Source organism: Tupaia chinensis, unplaced genomic scaffold, assembly GCF_000334495.1.
Source record: "Tupaia chinensis unplaced genomic scaffold, TupChi_1.0 Scaffold000317_1, whole genome shotgun sequence".
Taxonomy (NCBI): domain Eukaryota; kingdom Metazoa; phylum Chordata; class Mammalia; order Scandentia; family Tupaiidae; genus Tupaia; species Tupaia belangeri.
Genome location: NW_006159810.1, coordinates 3,747,771 through 3,768,799, shown reverse-complemented (window position 1 = coordinate 3,768,799; position 21,029 = coordinate 3,747,771). Strand labels below are relative to the sequence as shown.

The window sequence follows — 21,029 nt, the reverse complement described above, 5'->3', positions numbered from 1 at the left end:
TTTTGCAGGCCAGCAGGGGGCTTGTTGGTTAAGGGCACTGGATTCCCACCTGGCCAACCATGGTTCGAGTCCCAAACCTGGTGGCTGGCTTTCTCTCTCTCTCTCTCTCTCTCTCTCTCTGTCCCTCTCTGGTCAAATTTAAATAAATAAATAAATAAATAAATAAATAAATAAAGTGGAATAATTTTTTTAAAAAAAAGAGATTTTTTTGCTATAAGCTGCATGTGCTTGCCAGAGAGACAGAGAGAGAAAGCAAGAAATCACCCCCCCAAAGAGGGAATGGCTATGCTGCCACAGTCACTTCTCCTGCACTCTCTTCTTGGGGTTTTGGGCATGCATGCCCATGTACCCAGCATGAGTTTCAGGCTGCCAGATCTAGGATTTGAACCATAATCAGCCATGTTGGAGTCCAGCCGCGTAACCGTTACGCTATCTACTGGTCCCTACCTGTGTCATTTTATAATTTTTAAAAAACATATGGCATAATATATGACTTTTTTCTTATTTATTTATTTATTTATTGGAGAGATTGTCGCTATAGGGCGCGTGCGCTTGCCAGACAGACAGAGACAGACATAGAGACAGAAAGCGAGAAGTCACCCCCCAGGGGAGATGGTCACACTGTAATCCCTTCTCTTCCATTCTCCTCTCGGGATCTTGGGCACGCACGCACATGCGCCCGGCGTGAGTTTTAAGTCGCTGGGTCTGGAACGCAACCCGCAGTCGACTACATGGGAGTCCAGCGACATAGCCATTACGCTAACTGCTGGTTCCCTTATTTCTTTTTAAGAGAGAAGAAATTTTAGCTCTTGCACTCACCAGAGAGACAAGAGACAGAAAGTGAGAAATTACCTCCCTGAGGGTTGGCCACACTGCAATCCATTCTTGTCTTAGGATCTTGGACACATGTGCACGCACACATGCACACATACTTGCCTGGCGTGGAGTTTAAGCTGCTGGGTCCAGGACTTAAACCACAGTTGACTGCATGGGAGTCCAGCAATGTAACCATTATGCCATCTGATGGTCCTCAAATACAACATTTATAATAGCAGTTTATCTCAAAGGACACTATGTATAGGTAACCCTTATAGGTACATTTTTATTCATCTTATTTGGAAATAATGACATTATCAACCAAATACCAATTAATGCACTTTTTTCTCAGAAAAGTATATGCTCAAATACATAATATTTTGATAATACTTATGTTTTTTTAACTCAGAATTTTCAAGTGTTTAATGTAATTTTAAGTGGTATATACATGAAATTTGCATATTTCATTATTCCATTTGCCCTATGTCTATGAAAGACATCAGGTGATGTTACTTTTTTAATCACATCCATCCCGTACTAGGAGAGCTATTGAAAAGGATTTGGGGAATTTATTGAGATGGACCATACTTTGAAAAACACCCATGTATACAAACCTTAGACTGGTAGAAAAGCTGATTTTAAAAGAAAAGGAAAAGGTGAATTACAGGATATTTTAAGTATAGTTTGTTGTCCAGTATATACCTATAATTGATATACAGATGTTATCCAGTAACTTCAATAACTTTTTAAAAATGAACTACAATTAGGATACAAGTTATAGGTAAACAGTTATTTTATTTCTAAGTATATGAGGTTGCTTGAAACTCTTTGGTTGTCTGGGAAGTCACAATGCATTTTTGCATAGAAAAATATGGCATGACTTTCCCAACATCCTAATAATTCTCTTCTATAACTTATTTTCTTAATATTGATCTACACTGCCAAGTGACATAGCAGAGCTGTCATAGCTAGTATTTTAGGAAGTAATACTTCCAAAATACTGTGCTTTTTACAGATATTTTATTGTAATCTGAAACTTCTATATTGTGCTATGGAAAATAATAGACAAAGGTAAAACTTAAGTGTCAATAAATAAATCGGATTGAACTCTCGTACTTGAAAAACATGAGCTTTATAGGTCTTTTTGTCTTTATTTTTAAAGCATCCTCTTTGTTATAAAATCCCTCTTAGTTTTTTCTCTTTGAAAATATCATTGTAGAATGTTTTGCTCTATAAGAGACAGTGGAGATTAAAGAAGGCAATTTTTAAAGGTCTTACAAAGGCCTGTTGTCAGAGTCTTTGCCTAAGGAAATGTTAATAAACCAATTTGAAATTAGTCTTTTGGTTTTTGTTTGTTCTGCTAGAGGGCACTCGCACTCACCAGAGAGAGACAGACAGAGAAGAAAGCGCCCTGAGTGAGGAATGGTCATGCTGTAGTCTCCTTTTGGAGTTTCTGGTGCACATTGCACCCAGCGTGCTTTTCAGGTGGCTAGCCCTGGGACTCCGCTGCCTTAACCACCAGGCCACTGAGCCAGCATCCACCTTAGTAAGATATTGATTAGACAGAAGTTGGTTAGAAGCCTGGCAGATATTTCATTAAAAGAATAAAAATTAAGAAACTAAGTTTTTTTCTGTTCAAAAAAAAATTATGAACACATTTATAAAAGCCTAGAGATGTTACACCACTGACCATTGGCAAAGTTATAAGGCTTGTCTTCTGTTCCCAGAATTGTCTACCACCCATGGATCCATCTTTCCTTTCAGACTGCTGGTGTAGTCCTGCTTTCTAGTCTCTTCCCTGCTTAATAGGAACAAATTATTCATTGATTAATGTTTGATTGTCAGTGAATTTCAGTTAATGTCTTCTCCCAAACATTTTAATTTTATTTATTTATTTATTTATTTATTTACTTTTCTGAGGTTTCTGCCCTAGGGCATGTGCGCTAGCCTGAGAGAGAGACAGAGACAGTGAGAGGGAAAGTGAGAAATCACCCCTTGGGGGATGGCCACACCACAATCCCTTCTCTTCCATTCTCCTCCTGGGATCTTGGGCACCCACACATACACACACCCGGCGTGAGTTTCAAGCTGCTAGGGCCAGGGCTCCAACTGTGATCCACCATGTGGGAGTCTAGGAATGTAACCATTACTCTATCTGCTGGTCCCAGCATTTAATTTTAAATCTTTTTCTTCTCTCTTCTCATTTTTGAATGAAAGCCCTCATTTCCTGACACAAGAATTTTATATAGCTGTGAATTCTTTCCCTCCAGGGAGCTTTCGATTATGTGGTCATACCCCAACATGGTCCTTTTGTTAGAAGTTAAATACAGCAGATATAATTCATCTCTGGTATAATTCATACCCCAACATGGTCCTTTTGTTAGAAGTTAAATACAGCAGATATCATTCATCTCTGGCTCTGAGATGATAATGTAAGATAAAGATATAGCTAGAATAACTGGCTGAAATTATGAGCTTGTGATTCCCCAAGTCTACTACATACTGAAATCACTTGGAGGCCCAGCTGTGGTGGCACATGCTGCTAAGACACTGTGCTCTGCAGGACGAGACCACCTGGGAAGCCAGTCCAACCCAAAGGCTGGATGTGGTAGCTTGTGCCTATTAGCTCAGCAACTCAGGGAGACTGAGACTGGAGGATTGTGAGCTCAAGGCTGCCCTGGTCAGCATGGTGAGACTTTGTCCCAGAAAGAGCTGAGTGTGGTGGGATGTGCCTATATTCTCGGTCAAGAGGTTCACCTAGGGAATTATTTAAACTCCTGATACCCCAATCACACATACTTTCAGTTAAATTAGATCATCTTGGGTGTGATAGCCAGACAGTGCCTTCTTCGTTATTTTAGAGAGAGATTTTTGCTATAAGGGCATGTGTACTTGCTCAAAAGACAAAGAAAAGGTGAGATATCACACCCCCAGCCAAGACAGGATGGCCACAACAGTATCCCTTCTCCTCTGTTCTCTCAAGATTTGGGGCATGCATGCACACATGCCCAGTATGAGTTTCAAGCCTCTGGATCTGGGACTCGAACCGTGGTCAGCCATGTGGAAATCCAGTGCCTCAACCACTGCACCACTTGCTGGCCCCAGGCCTTGCTTTTTTTTTTCTTTTTTTCCCTGTTAAGATCTCTAGATGATTCTAGTAGTTGGGACAGTTAGTGAAACCTCATTTTCCTGGCTTTCTATCTAGTATTTTTAGGCTGCTCCAAAAACTGAAGAAGATTGTATAGACTTGTTTAGATTCTTATTCTTTATCAAATTGTATAACAGGAGCGAAGGTCTGGTTGACATGACTTGCAGGACACCTGTTCCATATTCAAACTATGGTTAGTTATCAGGTCTAAGATACATTTAGTTTGAAATATGACAGACCTAGGTGTCCCAAGATTTCTAAGTACCGTAGCAAACAAGAGTAGATTGCATATCAGTGGTGCCCAGTGTTTTGGCAACAGGGACCAATTTCATGGAGGACAATTTTTCCATGGACCTGGGGTTGAGGTGCAAGAGAGACTATGGTTTAGAGATTACTAAAGTGCATTGCATTTACTGTGCACTTTAGTATTATGTTGTAATATATAATGAAGTAATTATACATCTCACCATAATGCAGAGTCAGTGGAATCTCTGAACTTGTGTTCTTGCAACTAGATGGTCCCATCTGGGAGCTCCTATGAGCATCTAATGCTGCTGCTCATGTGACAGGAGGCGGAGCCCGGGCAGTAATGCAGGCAATGGGGGAGTGGCTGTAAATATAGATGATGCTTTGCTGACCCTCCTGCCACTCACCTCCTGCTGTGCAGCCTGGTTCCTAAAAAGCCTTGGATTAATCCATGACCCAGGGACCTCTGTTACACATCTCACCCTCTCTCCAGGAAATGTAAAACCAGAAACAAAAGTCTATAGCTTAGCAATTCAGTCTTGGTGTTCATACAGAGCTTTGGGTATACTCATTTTCACATAATGGAAAACCAAATCATTTAAACTTTTCAGTTTGTAAGAACTTTGATAGATATTATAATAAAAATATGGGACCACCAGATGACATAATGTTTACATTGCTGGACTCCCACATAGTCGACCACAGTTCGAGTCCTGAACCTGACAACTCGAAATTCACACCAGGCACATGAGAGAATGGAGGACAAAGGACTTCAGTGTGGTCATCCCCATTTCTCACTTTCTGTCTCTCCGTCTCTGGTGAGCACATGTACCCTGTAGCAAAAATCTCTTTAAGAAAATATAAATAAATAAATAAATAAAACCTGCTTAGGGGCCAACAGGTGGCATGTTGGTTATAAGTGCTGGACTCCCAGCACTTATGGCCAACCCCGGTTTGAGTCCTGGACCTGGTGGCTTTGAAACTCACACTGGGCACATGTGCATGTGTGCCCAGAATCCCAGGAGGAGAATGGAGGAGAAGGGATTGCTGCATGGCCATCCACCTGGGGGATGATTTCTCAACTTCCCTTCTCATTGTCTCTCTTTGTCTCTTTCCAGCAAGTACACACACACACAATGGCAAAACCCTTAATAAAAATAATAATAATAAAACCTGCTTTGCATTTTGGTAGCACTTAATACTTTTCAAAATATTTTCTTTTTTAATATATATAATCATCTGGGGTCCACAGGTGGCTTGGTGGTTAAGGGCACTGGACACCCACATAGCTGACTATGGTTCGAGTCCCAGACCTGGCAGCTTGCTTTCTCACTTTCTCCCTATCTCTCTTTGTTTCTCTCTGGTCAAATTAAAATAAAGAAATAAATAAATAAATAAAGTAATTCTTCTTAAAAAAAAAAATAATGTGTGTGTGTGTGTGTGTGTGTGTGTGTGTGTGTTTATATATATACCATTTGTACTCTAAATAATTTGTTTGATTTAGATTCATTCATTTCCATAAATATGTGTTACATGTGCTAGCATATACTGATGTACAATCCACAGTCCCTGGTTTTTTAAGCTTAAAATCAGAAATGAGTCTTAGCCATAATTTGGATGATCACTTTCCTGAGCAGATGTAAATAGTGACTGCTGCCTTCACCAGCAGCTGCACTTACTACACCGAGCACTGACATAGATCAGCACTTGAGTCAGCATCGACCCACATAGCCCAGCTCATCCACCCTGTGTACATCGCAGAGGTTTCTATGCATTTCACGTTAGGGTTCATGGTTACCCTCAGAATTATTACTGTTTTTTCAAAGAATTACTCATTTAATTTTATTTATTATTATTATTAATTTGACCAGAGAGAAAGCAGACCACAGGTCTGGGACTTGAACCACGTTCAGCCATGTGAGTCCAGCACCTTACCCACCAGGCCTCCTGCTTGCCCCACCTCAGAATTATTAAGTGTCTCTGTGCTGTAAATATTACCGGGGTTTTTTTTGTAAATTAACAAGCTTTGTTTGTGTTCTAGATACTCCACAGACAAGTGTTACTCACGTAACCCAGTTGGAGCGAGATACCATCCTCGTGTGCTTGGACTGTGAGTTTTTATAGATAAATGTCTTATTTAATGGGATTTCTTTTCTCTTAGTTTCTGAGTGGCTTTTTTTCTCTCTAGGTTGTATAAAAATAGTAAATCTCCAAGGAAGATTAAAATCTAGCAGAAAATTATCATCAGAACTCACATTTGATTTCCAGATTGAATCAATAGGTAAGTCAGAGTTTTCTATTTCTTTGCATTAGGAATGACTTAAAATAATTTATCTGATAATTATATGAAGTTATAAAAATATATTCTTTTTTTTTTGGAGAGTTTTTTGCTATAGGGCACATGCGCTCACCAGAGCAACAGAGAGAAACAGAGAGAGAGAAAGCTAGAAATCACCCCCCAGGGGGGATGGCCACGCCGCAATCCCTTCTCCTCCATTCTCCTCTCAGGATCTTGGGCATGCACGCGCACGCACCCGGAGTGAGTTTAAGCCGCCAGGTCCAGGACTCAAACCATGGTCAACTACATGGGAGTCCAGCGACATAACCATTACACTGACTGCTGGTCCCCTAAATATATATTTTTTAATAGGGATTACTTATTTTATTTATTCATTAATTTATTTTAAATTTCACCATAGAGAGAAAGAAAGGGAAAGTAAGAAAGCAAACTGCCAGGTCCAGGACTCATACCACAGTCAGCCATGGGGAAACCCAGTGCCTTAACCACTATGCCACTTGCCAGCCCCTAAATATTTACTCTTAAGGACTCATTTTTATATATCATAGGATATAATAGGATGAGGTCATTATCAACCTTTACTCTTAAATGGTCTTTAAAATAGTTTATTATCTGTAATATAATCAGTGTTGTCTTCCTTACATATTTGACATTTTCAAAAGAGATAGTTATATATTGTTTCTTATAGTCATGAGAATTTCTGGTGAGCGTGTGTGCCCTCTGGCAAATAAAAAATATATATACATACACAAACACACATACACATATATATATATGTATCACATTTAATGATCTAGGTAATTCCAGCTTAAACGAAGGAAAAGATAAGGCTGCTTGCAATTATAACATTCTAGCATTGTCTTAATATTCACGAAAAGAGAATTATGAAGATTAGGAAAAGGTAGAAAAGATCCTTTCTTTGCTAGTGATATGATTGTACATAGACTATAGGAAAAAAATAAAATTCAGGACCAGCAGTTAGCATAATGGCTATGTCGCTGGACTCCAGTTGGAGTCCCAGACCCGGTGGCTTATACTCACACCAGGCACATGTGCGTGCATGCCCAAGATCCCGAGAGGAGAATGGAGGAGAAGGGATTGCGGTGTGGCCATCCCGCCCCCCCGGGGGGTGATTTCTCGCTTTCTGTCTCTCTGTCTCTCTCTGTCTTTCTGGCGAGCACATGCACCCTATAGCAAAAACCTCTCCAAAGGAAAAAAAACTCTACAAATTAAGTGCCAGAATTAATAAGAAAATTCAGAATCGCTAGATATGAGTAACACAAATAGCCTTCCTAAATATTCAGTGAACAGTTTCATAGGAAAAAAGATCCTTTTCACAATGGCAATAAAATAGCGTAAGTTCAAGTAAATAAAATCAGAACATGTTTAAAACCATTATCCAGAAAATACTAAATTATTATTAAAGAAAATTGTCAGTTTTGGTTTTATTAGAATTACTATTTTTTTATTTAACTTTTTTTTATTATTATTATTATTATTATTTAATATTTACAGTGGGGTGGGGGGATTGAGAAGGCAAGCTCCCAGGTCCAGGACTCAAACCATGGTCAGCCATGTGAGAGTCCAGTGCCCTTATCCACCACGCAACCTGCCGACCTCCAAAATTTTCAGTTCTTAAAAAAATTAATCTACAAATTTGGTGTGTTTGCAGTAAAAATCCAACAAGGTATTTTGCCTTCTCAATATTGAACTGTAGTTTTATAGTAATTAAGACAATGTGGTATCAACAAGGGATAAATACATAGAAGAATGGAATGAAAGAAAGGTCCCAAAAATGATGTGGTATAACTGGTTGTCTTGAGGAAACAAAACCAGATTTCTTTCTCATTGAATATATGTAAAAGTCTATATTAAATATGTAAATATAAAAGATAAAACTAAAATTTGCTTTATTTAGGCATACACTCTGTGTCCCAGTAATCCTACTTGTAGGTGTCTACCCCAAAGAAAATTTGGTATCTGTATTCAAGATGTACAGGAATACTTATAGCAGCATTTTTTTTTTTTTTTGTAAAAATGGAGAACTAGAAATAACTTAAATGTTCATTATACCAAATGTATGAAACTTGGATATATTTAATGCAGAGTTTATACTGGTAATATAAACATATGATGTAGTAATAGTGAAATATGTATGAGAATGATAAATGCTAAACTTCTAATAATGATTATCTCAGGGTCAGCAGGTGGCATGGTTGTTAGAGGCTCTGGATTCCTACATGCCAACCATGGTTTAAGTCCCAGACATGGTGGCTTCTTTTCTCTCTCTTCTTTTCCCTGTCTCTCTGGTCAAACTAGAAAATAATAATAAATAAAGTTAAAATAAAAAATAATTCTAAAATAAAATAATGATTATATTAGGGAGGAAGGAAAGACCAGAATGGGGCTAGGGGAGGAGTACATAGGGCATGGCACGGGTATATGTGTGTGTATGTTTGTGTGTGTACTTATGTATGTTAAGATTTTGATAGTTGAGGGGCCAGCAGGTGGTGTGGTGGTTAAGGCGCTAGACTCTCCCATGGCTGGCGACTATTCAAGTCCCAGCCCCAGCAGCTTGAAAATCATAGTGGGTGTGTGTTTGTGCATGCCCAAAATCCTGAGAGGAGAATGGAGGAGAAGGGATTGCAACATGGGCATCCCATTGGAGGGGGGTGATTTTCCACTTTTTCTCCCTCCTATCTCTCTCCAGTGAACACACATACTCTATAATAAAAAGAAAAATTGAGTGTTTTACATGTGTGTTTTCATTTCTGTTCTCTATATTTGTCTATATTTTTATAATAATTCATTTTTAAAAGTAAGTCGTTTTATCAAAACAAAAATTTCTGTAATAAAAAAACTATTTTGGGGGGTCGGCATGTGGCATGGTGGTTAAGGCACTAGAGACTCCCACACGGCCAAATATGTTTCCAGTCCTGGACCTGGTGGCTTGCTTTCTCACTCACACTCTCTTTCTGGTCAAATTTTTTATAATATGATAAATAAAAAATAATTCTTTAAAAAAAGGAACTATTTTCATGCAATTTTCTTCTTCCCAAAAAAAAGATGAATATGCTTTCTAGAGTATAATTTTAAATGTCTAAATGTAAAGATGGCATGTAAATAAGAAAGAGCAGGCATTAGTTAATAGAAATATTGCTATGCAAATTAGAAAGAAGGATGAGATGATACTTATCAGTTGACCTTCTGTACTTCTAACAGTAATTGAGCTGTTCTTGCCTCCTAGTTTGTCTACAAGATAGTGTGCTAGCTTTCTGGAAACATGGGATGCAAGGTAGAAGTTTTAGATCCAACGAGGTAAGTAATCTTTGTTAAATTATGGCATCAAATTGTCACAAGACAGTATTGAATTCTCCAAACAGTTCCCCTTAACTTTGGAGTATTCCTAAATGGTTCAAGTAACACTTGACTTACCAACTTTACTGGTGCTGTATTCAGTCGTGATAAATCAGTAGTGCAAGCTTCACAGCCACCTCTTTGTTCCTGTTATTCAGAACAAGGTCAGTGGGACCAGCAGTTAGCGTAATGGCTATGTCGCTGGACTCTCCCACGTAGTCAACTGCGGTTCAAGTCCTGGACCTGGCGGCTTAAACTCACGCCGGGCACGTGTGCATGCGTGCCCAAGATCCCAAGAGGAGAATGGAGGAGAAGGGATTGTGGTGTGCCATCCCCCCTGGGGGGTGATTTCTCGCTTTCTCTGTCTCTCTCTCTCTTTCTCTGTCTTTCTGGCAAGCGCATGTGCCATATAGCGAAAACCTCTCCCCAAAAAAAAAGGAAAAAAAAAAAAGAAAAAAAAACCCAAGGTCAGTGCACATTCAGCGTGCTTCCAGGGGAATAGCCTTCAAATTCCTAATGCTGCTAAAAATGAACCAGTTGTGATTTTCTTTCAACTTTCCCAGACCGTAACCTGGAACAGGAGTGCCAATACGGACTCTCTCTGTCCTGAGACATCTTTTCTGCCTTGTAGCTCAGAAATAGTGACCTACACAAGCTAGAAGGAAATGGCTCCACATTTCTCTCGATGCCAACCTGCCTCCTATTTCTGATATCCTTATTCACTTGACATTATAAGATTCTCTGTCCCTTTTCCATTCCCCTTTTATTAACCTTTACAAGAGTAATTTAATTCCAAGCCATGTGATAAATTCCACTCAGTTCCACATTTGTGCCAGTGTGTCCTGGCGTACAAACAGGAACCAAACCTGTTACTTGCCCCCTAGAATGTCATAGGCAAAGAACATTATCCAGAATTCTTCCAGTACCACCACACCAATTTAAATAGTATAACTCGTACTTGATCATTGGAAGGAAAGGAGAAATTCAGGTGCCTCAAGTTAGAAAATGGCCCATTAGTGTCCTAGGCTGGTAAGCCTAGAGGCTTTCTTTTAGCAGTCGTGCGTTCTGGAATTGAGACACCAGGTTCAAGTCTCAGCCTTGCTAGTAGATCACTGTGTGACCTCACCATGTCTCTTCTTCTGTAATTTTAAATCTCTGAACTGAGAGTTAAGTTTAAATGAAATGAAGCATGGGAAGTGCTTGGCCTGGTGCCTAGCCTGTAGTGAATGATGAAGAAAGGTCGCAGCCTGTGTGTTTCAAGCAGTAATTCCCACAAGCCGGCTCAGAGGGAATGGAGGGCGGAGACTAAGTCAATGGCCAGTAATAGTTTCAGAAAGTAAGGCACCATAGGCAAGACAGAGAGAATGGCTTTAAATAAAAAGGAAAGGAAAGCTTGCCCAAGAATCACCAGAGGGGCTTTTCAGACTACACAGGCAGCTCTTCAGGGTAACACATCTAACCTGTTATAGCCTTAGAGTAGGCATCCCCAAAACGCACTGGAAATCCCAGCCCTGGTGAGCCGCTGGTACTGACGTGAGCATGAAGTTTCCTTCGGGTGTGCTGAGTTACAACAGGAATAAATCACTATAGTGTTTCCAGAATACTTAATTGTTAGAGGTATGGATGGAGTAAATTTAATTTTCAAATCAGATTGCTTTTTTTCAGCCAGCAGTTGGGGCAGGAGTAATTACTGCCATTATAATCTAGGGACCTTCATGTTCAGTAAGCTGTGAACAGTGGATCTGTCTCCTGTAGACTTGTTCTTAACTCTCCAGCTGGTAATTGGTCACCCTGAGGTCTTCTGGAAGGATATACATCACCAGAAAATGTTGTTTCAAGAGAATGAGGAAGAAGTGGAAAGGATAATTACTATGTTTGGAGCAGCTAGGCATTATACCTGCTAATACTTGTAAGAACACTGCAGGGCACTACTACAAAGTAGATCTTGTCTTTTCCATTTTGCAGAGACAAACCCATTTCCAACAGATTTGTCCAGTGTCACAGCTAGAAAGTGAGAAGACTGAGATTCGAATGGAAGTCATGTCCGGATTTTAAGTATTTCCGTTGTATCACACAGCAGCCTTTTAAGTGAAAGAATCAGATTGATGTGGCTTTCTAGTGGTGCCAGTGTAGTCAGCAGGGGTGTATTTTCATCTAAGGAATTAGGTTCCTTTTCTCTAGAGCTGTAATCAAACACCTATTTAAAATTTTGTGTCTTTAATTTCAGAAATTAAATGTGTATTTTAATTGAACAGGTAACGCAAGAAATTTCAGATAGCACAAGAATTTTCAGACTGCTTGGATCTGACAGGTATGAAAACAGCTTAGAGTATCAAATGTGTTTTATAAATCCACCATGAGACTTGCTTCTTCTTCAAGAGATTTGACATTTTTGCAATAATATGTTCAACATTATCATTTTCACACTATAAGAATTCACAAGTCAGAAAATTATAAAGCCTTTGAAAATGTACCTCATCTTCCAAGTACTTGGAATTTACAGATCTGTCAGTAATATTTTCCATTAAAGGTACGATCTAAAGTCTGATTTCCAGCAGAAGAAAGAACTGCCATGTGTTAACAGAGCTTTTTGTTTGGGGTGCTGACTAAGATTTGGGGAGTTCTACCCTGATTTACCTTCTGATTTGTTGAATTACAAGTTTGTTTTAGAATTTGTAAAAATGAAGTTCCCTCAGACTATTCCAGATAGAAGTTTCGCATTCCCCAGCCTCTCTGCTTTTAAAAGAACACTGGCTTAGCTCAGGTGGGAGGTAGTGGGCAGGAAAATCACTTCTCATAGCTAGAGCTGGCCTTTTAATCATAGTGATAGCAAATTATTTCTGCCCACAAATCAAATAAGCAGCATTTATAGAGGCATGTAATGGAGAAGCAATGGGAAATATTTCTAATACCATTCGTTTTCAGAAATAACTTTTGTTTCATTTTATGTTTTTTTGTTTATTATTTCTAGGGTCGTGGTTTTGGAAAGTAGGCCAACTGATAACCCTACAGCAAATAGCAATTTATACATCCTGGCGGGTCATGAAAACAGTTACTGAGAATTGCGGCTTTGGCAGTTAACTGTACAAAGAAAGAACACTACCACTTGCAACATGAATGGATGCTTTGAAGCTGTACAAAAGCTGCAGTAACCTGGCTTCAGTTACTTTGTAATTTATTGTGGCATGAGACAAGATGGGGAAAATTTTTGTTTTAAGTGGTATGGATATATTTAGCATATTGAACCACACAAGTGCTTAAATTCATTGTTATGTAATCTTTGTACATATAGGCAGTATTTTTCTGTGAAACTTCATATTGCTGAAGATATACACTAAGGATTTCTGTAGATAATGTACTTTTATGAGATGTACAAGTAAGTGTCTTATCTGTACAGATGTAAATGTTGATGAAAATGCAACGGGGGTTAATATTTTAAGAACTCTTTAGTATATTCTCGGGTGTGGTTATATCACAAAATGGGATGCTGGCAATGAAACAAAACATTTAACACTATTGTATTTTTACTATATGTAATTTAGTAATATGAATATAAATCTTGTACTTTTAAAATTGTATTGGAGGCTGTAATCATTTTATAATCTTGTTTTTAATTTTAATGCAAGTACACTGGTGTTTCTATTTGCACAAAGTATTAATATGTGATGTATTAAGTCACAAAAGTAAGCTGTGACATTGTCGAAATGCATTTGGCTCCACATCATCTTTTTTAAATGTATTCGGATTGTTTTCTATGTGAAGCAAATCAATTAACCACCTGTTGTAGTAACTGGTCTTTTTATATTTAAGGAAAATCCTGTAAGATTGCTTGTCTGTGCTCAAGAACCAGTACCTTTAAAAAAAAAAAAAAATTGAATCACAGAATAGCGGTACTGTGATATAACACTGCAATTAATTGTCTGAATTTCAGTATGCACAAACAATAAGTTAGCATTATTAAAGAGTCCACAATAAACATTTCATATGATCACAGTGAAGAACTGTAACATTCCGTAGAGTGAAGTGGTTCAAATTTCTATTGGAATTTTTACTTTTGTTGGCCTTATTTTATGATCATTTTCATATTTCTTTTGATTTAGAGTATTAACACATGGCCAAAATAATTTAGTTACTACCTCATACAAACAATATAATGGTTACTACACATCACAGGAACTTAGTTTTGGTTAAAGTCATTTTGATTGCTTTTTTCCAATGGAATATGTATATATCAAGTTTTAGAAAAATGCACACTTTGGCTCCTTTTGGTATATGTCCTTTATATTTTAATGTGAGTATATACACTAAGAACAAACTAAATTGTGATTTAGGGTCTTCACTTATTTTAATTGATAATGATTTTAAATATGTTCCTGATTGTACATAATGTAAAATAAACATGTTTTTTAACATGCTGTTGTATAGTAGCTTGTCATCTGGCTTCATCTGTACATAAGTAACATTAAAGTGTACTAAGAGGGAAACCTTTAGTTTTTCTGCACTTAAATCTTTAAGTACCCAATTCTGGTCCCTCAAATCATAATTTTTTATTTTGATCTGTGATTACAATTTCACGGAACAGTAATATTCACACACTGAAGGGGAAAAGCATCTTTTGTAGAATCTTCAACTTCCCAATTAGGAAAATCAGTTAAACACTGAGAATATTTTGGTTAGAGAATGAGTCAGCAAACTACAGTCCTCAGCCTAATCTAGCCAGTCGCCTGTCTTTGCAAATAAAGTTTTATTGGAACACAACACCACATATTTACCTGTTGTCTGTGGCTGCCTTTGTGCTGTAATATTAGAGTTGGGTGGTTTAAAAACTAAAACAAAACTATGGCCTGCAAAGCTAAAATGTTTACTGTCTAACCCTTACAGAAAAAAAAGTGCCGATTTCCAGGTTAGAGCAAGGAAAAGAGTGCTGTGGATGCAGTTCTGCAGGTAAGAAAGGAGAAGACTAAGTGGGAAGAACTGGGCTGGGGTCAGTGGGCACCGTTCTCACTACTGTTCATGCCGTTGCCTGCCACTAAGGTCTTGAACAATTGAGAACAGTTTTCTTATCTAGAAGAATAGTGGGACCGGCAGGTGGCGTGGTGGTTGAAGACACTATGCTCCTCCCGCGTGGCCAGCTGCTGTTCAAGTCCCAGACCTGGCTCATTGCTTGCTTGTGCACTCTTTCTCTCTCTCTGTCTCGACAAAATTGAAAAATAATGATAATAAATAAATAATTTTTTAAAAATAATGTTACAATAGCTATTACCCATAGCACTTTTCCTAAACATTGTGAATAATATAAACACTAATGACTGTTTTAAACTATGTCTTGGGACCAGCAGATAGCATAATGGTTAGGATGCTAGACTCCCACATAGTTGACGATAGTTCAAATCCTGGACCCAGCTGCTTAAAACTCGTGCCAAGTGCATGTCTATGCATGCCCAAAATCCGGAGAGGAAAATGGAAAAGAAGGGTTGTGGTGTAGCCATCCCTTCCAGGAGTAATTTCTCACTTTCTGTCTCTCTGGTGAGTGTCGCTGGACTCCCATGTAGTCAACAGCGGTTCAAGTCCCAGACCCGGTGGCTTAAACTCAAACCGGGCATGTGTACATGCATGCCCCAGATCCCAAGAGGAAAATGGAGGAGAAGGGATTGCGGCATGGCCATCCCCTCTGGGGGGTGATTTCTCACTTTCTAGCTCTCTGTCTCTCTCTATCTTTCTGGCGAGTGCACGCGCCCTAGCGAAAACCTTTCCCAAAAAAAAGTTTGTGTAATAATGTGTCTAAAATTATTAGACCTTAAAAATCCTTACATGCTTATACTTCCTTTGGGGGAGGAAAAAAAAACAAAAACAAAAACATGCCAGGCACATGTGCATTTGTGTCCAAAATCCCAAGAGGGGAATGGAAGAGAAAGGATTGTGGTGTAGCCATCTCCCCAGGGGGTGATTTCTTACTTTCTGCCTCTCTCTTTCTAGCAAATGAATATGCCCTATAGCAAAAATCTCTCTAAAAGAACTTGGGGCAGCAGGTGGTATGGTGGTTAAGGGCACTGGGCTCTCATATGGCTGACCACAGTTTAAGTCTCAGACTGAGCGGCTTCCTTTCCTATTTCTCTATCTCTCTATTGTTAGCACATATAGCAAACGTATGAAAATAATAAGGAACCAGCAGGTGGCATAATGGTTACGTCGCTGGACTTCCACATATTCAACCGTAGTTCAAGTCCCGAACCAGACAACTTAAAGCTTCCATCGGGCACATGTGCATGCGTGCCCAAAAATCCCAAGAGGAGAAGGGATTATGGTGTGGCCATCCTCGGGGGCAGGGGTGGTGATTTCTCACTTTCTGTCTGTCTCCAGCAAGAGCACACACCCTATAGCAAATATCTCTCAAATATAATAATAAATAAATGTTTTAATAAATAAAATGTCTTTATTGTTGATGTGACATAATCATCAGTTTGTTGAAAAATAAACTCTTGAGAAAGGTTTCCAAGAAATCAAGATTTCCTTCTCAGCATTTATATGAATGCTTTTGCTGGACTGCTGTTTTTTTCTCTAGTTTCCAAGACTTACATAGTCATCAGAAAATGTTAATCATGATATTTAACCACCAAGCACTTTGAAATTTTTTTAAAAATAAAGTATGCAGTTGGTGTGTATAACCCATGAGCATTTTTTCCTTTTAATTTTTTGCATAGAAAAATACATCATGACTTCCTTGACGAAAGTTTGCTATAGGATGAGGGCACTCACCAGAGAGCGAGGAAAAGTGAGAAATGACCCCCAAAGGGGGAATGGCTACACCACTATCTCTTCTCCATTTCTCCCCTTGGGATTTTAGGCATGCACGTACACTTGCCTGGCAGGTTTTTCAAGCCTCCAAGTCTAGGACTCTAACCATGTAACCAGCCACATGGGATTTAGCCACTTTAACCACCACACCACCAACTGCCCCACCCATGGGTTCTTTAAAGTAGATCCCTGGAATCTAGTCTTTAAGGGTGAGTCTCAGTAGCCTATATTTTGATAAAGTTAGACACATGGTTGTTTTTTCTTTTTAAAAAAAATTTTGCCAGAGAGCACATGCATTCATCAGAGAAAGAGAAAAAGAAAGTGAGAAAGCATCCCCCTCCCAGGAGCAATAGTACAAATTCTCCTCCCTTTCTCCCTCCTTTTGGGGTTTTGGGAATGCACACACACTCAGTGTGTTCAAGGTTTTGGGTCCAGGACTCCAACCCCACGTTCAGCCAGGTGGAACCCAGCACCCTAACCCACCAGGCCACAGGTTGGGCCCATGTAATTATATAAATATTTTTTTAATTTCAATTTATTTGCATTCATTCACTGTACATCATTACAGCATACAAAATGAGATTTTCCATCCAGAGTACACTGTATATTGTCTCAATCAAGCCTCCCCCACTGTCTCTGGTATCTATGTCTGCTTTCTATACTGTTTCCCCCCACATTTTATTGAATCACCAAAGACCCTAATCAATCCAAATACCATCATAGCAAACACAGATGACATACACATTTCCATGAACACAAGTCTAACTTTACGCATCCTATAAAGTAGCACCTAGCTGGGGCTACATATACTACTGCAGTCATTGAATAGATACATTTTTTTTTCCTGAAACTTTTTTTTTTTTGTAACTCAATTTTCATCCCTTCCCTAAGCATCATCACAACACACAAAATGTGATCTCCCATCCAGTACACACTGCATAGTGACTCAATCATGCACATTACAAAAAATTTTCCATTTCTAGTTCCTAGAAATATTTCCACTCCTCTTTCTGACCCTCTGTCCCTTCCCACCCTCCTCTCACACCACCTCCGGTGTCCACAATTGTCCTTCATTCCCTTCCCAACCACATTGCATTGATCACACAATTTCCTACATAATCTAACTACTTTCAATGGTGAGTTCACTCATTACTACTAAGAAAACCAGTATTTTTTTTTTAAGAGCGATTTTTGCTATAGGGCACATATGCTCACCAGAGAGACAGAGACAGCAAGAAAACACCACGACAGCAGGGATGGCCACACTACATTCCCTTCTCCACCATTCTCCTCTCAGGATTTTGTGCATGCTCGTGGTACACATGCCCAGCATGAGTTTCAAGCCACCAGATCTGGGACTCGAACCACAGTCGGCCATGGAGGAGTCCAGCAGTGCAAACATACCATTTGCTGATCCCCATATAATTCTTACATGTAGCCCTGCATGAGAACCACTGGCAGACATTAAATCAGTATTTCTGAGTGTGGTCCAAGGATCACCTGGCTCAGAAAGAATCATCTTTAATAACAATTTAAAATGTAAATTTCAGGGCCAACCGGTGGCATGATGGTTAAGGCACTGGACTCCCACATGGCGCCAACCATGGTTCAAGTCCTGGACCTGGTGACTTGCATTCTCTCTCTCTCTCTCTCTCTCTCTCTCTCTTTCTCTCGTGAGCACATGAGCTTTGTCACAAACTAAAAAGAATAATAATGATAAAATTAATTCCTTTAAAATGTAATTTCTAGGCTCTACTCAAGAACTGATTTTTATAGATTTTTATGCACTCAAAAAGAAGAGAGCCAGTCAAATGTTGGAATCTTATTTCATCTTCACTACATTTCATGCTCTCTTATTAGCTAATTGTGAGAACCCTGGTTTTAAGGAGCATAAGATCATTTGTTTATGGGCCTCTTGGTATCGATTACCTTTACAGATGTGTCTCAGGTTTATTGGGACCAGGAAATACTGGACAGAAATATTACATCCACTTTCACCATTACTGGTGGATGAAAGTTACGTGCTGTGCAGAGTAACGGGAGTGGGGCCGGCTCTGTGGTGCAGCGGTAAGCCCCTCTCAGAGAAGCTGGATCTCACATACATGGCCGCCATCGTTTGATGCCCTAGCCGGGTAGCCTGAAACCCACCAGGCATGGATCCAACTGGTTCCCGGGCTGGAGGAAGGTGATGCCTGACCAGTCCCTGTAAAGGTGCTTCCCTCCCTCCCTCCTCTTTGTCCCCACTCCCTGCCCCACTCTTAACGTGCTTGTACATCAGCTCTGTCATGAATAAAGAAAAAAATAAGAAGGGGAGAATAATGGGTAAATACTTGAAGGTAAGTAAGAATGTCCAATGCATGGGCTCTTCTGCATGCTTTATATAGTTCTCGGAAGCCCCAGAACATCCAAGAGGCAGGTATTGTTAACTCCATTATACAGATGAAAAACTGAGGCACAGAATGGTGCAGGATTTGCCGAAGACTGTAGCTAAGACGTGAACCTGAGCCCTTGATTTAGAATGTATTCTCTGAACCACTGTGCTAGACAATTACGTAGGATAAGTGCAGTCTATGCACTGCCCACTAAAATACACTCTAGCAGTTTTCCCTTAGAAACAAGTTATTTTGTTTCTCCATGCCTTGGAGTTCAATTTTTGATTTTCACTGTCTCAGCAAAAGACATTAATTTCCCCGTGCTCATTTTCTGCTTTAAGAAAAGGCACTTTTCTTATTCAGAATGGTCTATATAATGGCAAAGATTTACATAATACCAACTTTACAGTTAAAGCTTATTTAATAAAGTGTAATGAGACCAGCAGTTGGTGTAATGGCTATGTCGCTGGACTCCCATGTAGCTGACCACGGTTTGAGTCCCGGACTCAGTGGCTTAAATTCATGCCGGGCACGTGTGCGTGCGCCCAAGATGCCGAGAGGAGAATGGAGGAGAAGGGATTGTGGCGTGGCCATCTCCCCTGGGGGATGGTTTCTCGCTTTCTGTTTCTCTGTCTCTTTCTGGTGAGCGCACATGCCTTACAGCGAAAACCTCTCCCCTCAAAAAAATTAATAAGTGTAATCAAAACTCGTGACAACAAAGACATTTCTTTTTATTTTCATGAGACATTTAACCAACATATACTGATGGCTTGCCTCTACAGGCACTTCTCAGCCAAAATCTATGCAAAGAGCCACTTGGTAGTCAATGAGAGTAAACCGTTTAATAGTATTACAATGAGATTCAAAAGGGCGTGCCTTTGCTTTGGGAGAATGAAAGCTTTTGTGTAGAAAGATTGTAAACCCGGTTGTTTCTAGGTAAAAGTTGTTTATCACGTTTAGCAAAGCAGGGTAGGAAGCTGTAGCCTAGACCAAGGTATAGGCAGAAATGCTGCATGTTCAAGGACAAGTGACATTCGAGGAGCTTACGGTGCACTGGGCAGGTATGCAGGAGAGCAAAGATGGGCCCAACTGTGAAGAGCTAGCTATGAGAAAAGTAGCTCGGCGTCAGCAGTTTCAGAAACGGGAGATTAAATATCATGAAGATGAAAACAGGCCAGTGAATTTTACAATACAATATACAATCGTATACTTAGAAAAAATTTCAATAGCAGGAGAACAGAAGTCACACAAAAATGCGTAGATGTGACTTTTTGAGATTCCAGTTAATAAGGAAGGAGAGTCACCTATGTGGGAAGAAGGGAAATAAGTGGCATCCTAAATCTGGCCCTGATAGGAGTGTTTTGTCTGTTTTTTTTTGTTTTTTGTAGATTTAATTTTACTCCTTTTTAAAACTTTTAAATTTAACAAGAAAGCCACCAGGTCCAAGACTCGAACCACAGCCATGTGGGAACCCAGCACCTTAACCACTAGGCCACAGGCCACCTTCCGCCCTTGATGGGCGCATTTTATTTGTACTAAAACTATGAACATATAGTTAGTATGTTTAAGTCAGTCTAATAACAAGAAGAGTAAGCTTTGGCAAAAGTTCTCTGTCCCAAAATGAATAGATCTATCTCCATACATAGGGGATTCATCCTATTTGACTTCCTTCCCCACCATCTTACTCTGAACCAGCCCTTGGACAAGACCGAGTTAGGAAAACGGCAGCAATGAAGCGCAGCTCCTCAGCTGCTTGTTAGGCAGACGCCCACGGAGCGTGCGGGAAAGCTAGAGGTCAGCGCCTCTTCCCGCGGAGCCCTGACTCGGCGGATCTGCCAGCTGGAGGCCTCTGCCCAGCAAGGAAGCCGAGGGCCTGGGCAGCGCTGTCGGTGCGCGAGAGCGGCCAGGACTGCACCGCGGCGTTAGCGGAAAGTGGCCGGGACGTTGCTGACGCCTTTCCCCGCAGCCGCCGTCGGGCTCAGCGCACGGTTCCCTC

At 39.8% G+C, this 21,029-nt stretch overlaps 2 protein-coding genes across 6 annotated transcripts in view; both read left to right on the top strand.

Annotated features, from left to right (window-relative positions):
* Positions 1-14,397, top strand: part of MAP4K3 (mitogen-activated protein kinase kinase kinase kinase 3) — a 124,657-nt gene extending 110,260 nt beyond the window's left edge. For all 3 annotated transcript variants that reach the window (XM_014588928.2, XM_027773007.1, XM_014588927.2), the window contains 5 exons: positions 6,252-6,320; positions 6,399-6,491; positions 9,757-9,827; positions 12,122-12,177; positions 12,838-14,397. In XM_014588928.2, coding sequence (XP_014444414.1) covers positions 6,252-6,320; positions 6,399-6,491; positions 9,757-9,827; positions 12,122-12,177; positions 12,838-12,925 — 377 coding nt within the window. In that variant the 3' untranslated portion in view covers positions 12,926-14,397. The remainder of the gene's footprint in view (positions 1-6,251; positions 6,321-6,398; positions 6,492-9,756; positions 9,828-12,121; positions 12,178-12,837) is intronic.
* A 347-nt stretch (positions 14,398-14,744) lies between these two features.
* The window catches only part of CDKL4 (cyclin dependent kinase like 4), a 66,201-nt gene continuing 59,916 nt past the window's right edge, over positions 14,745-21,029 (top strand). For all 3 annotated transcript variants that reach the window (XM_027773005.1, XM_027773006.1, XM_014588929.2), the window contains exons 1-2: positions 14,745-14,810; positions 18,599-18,872. The gene's annotated coding sequence lies outside the window, so the exon portion shown is untranslated. The remainder of the gene's footprint in view (positions 14,811-18,598; positions 18,873-21,029) is intronic.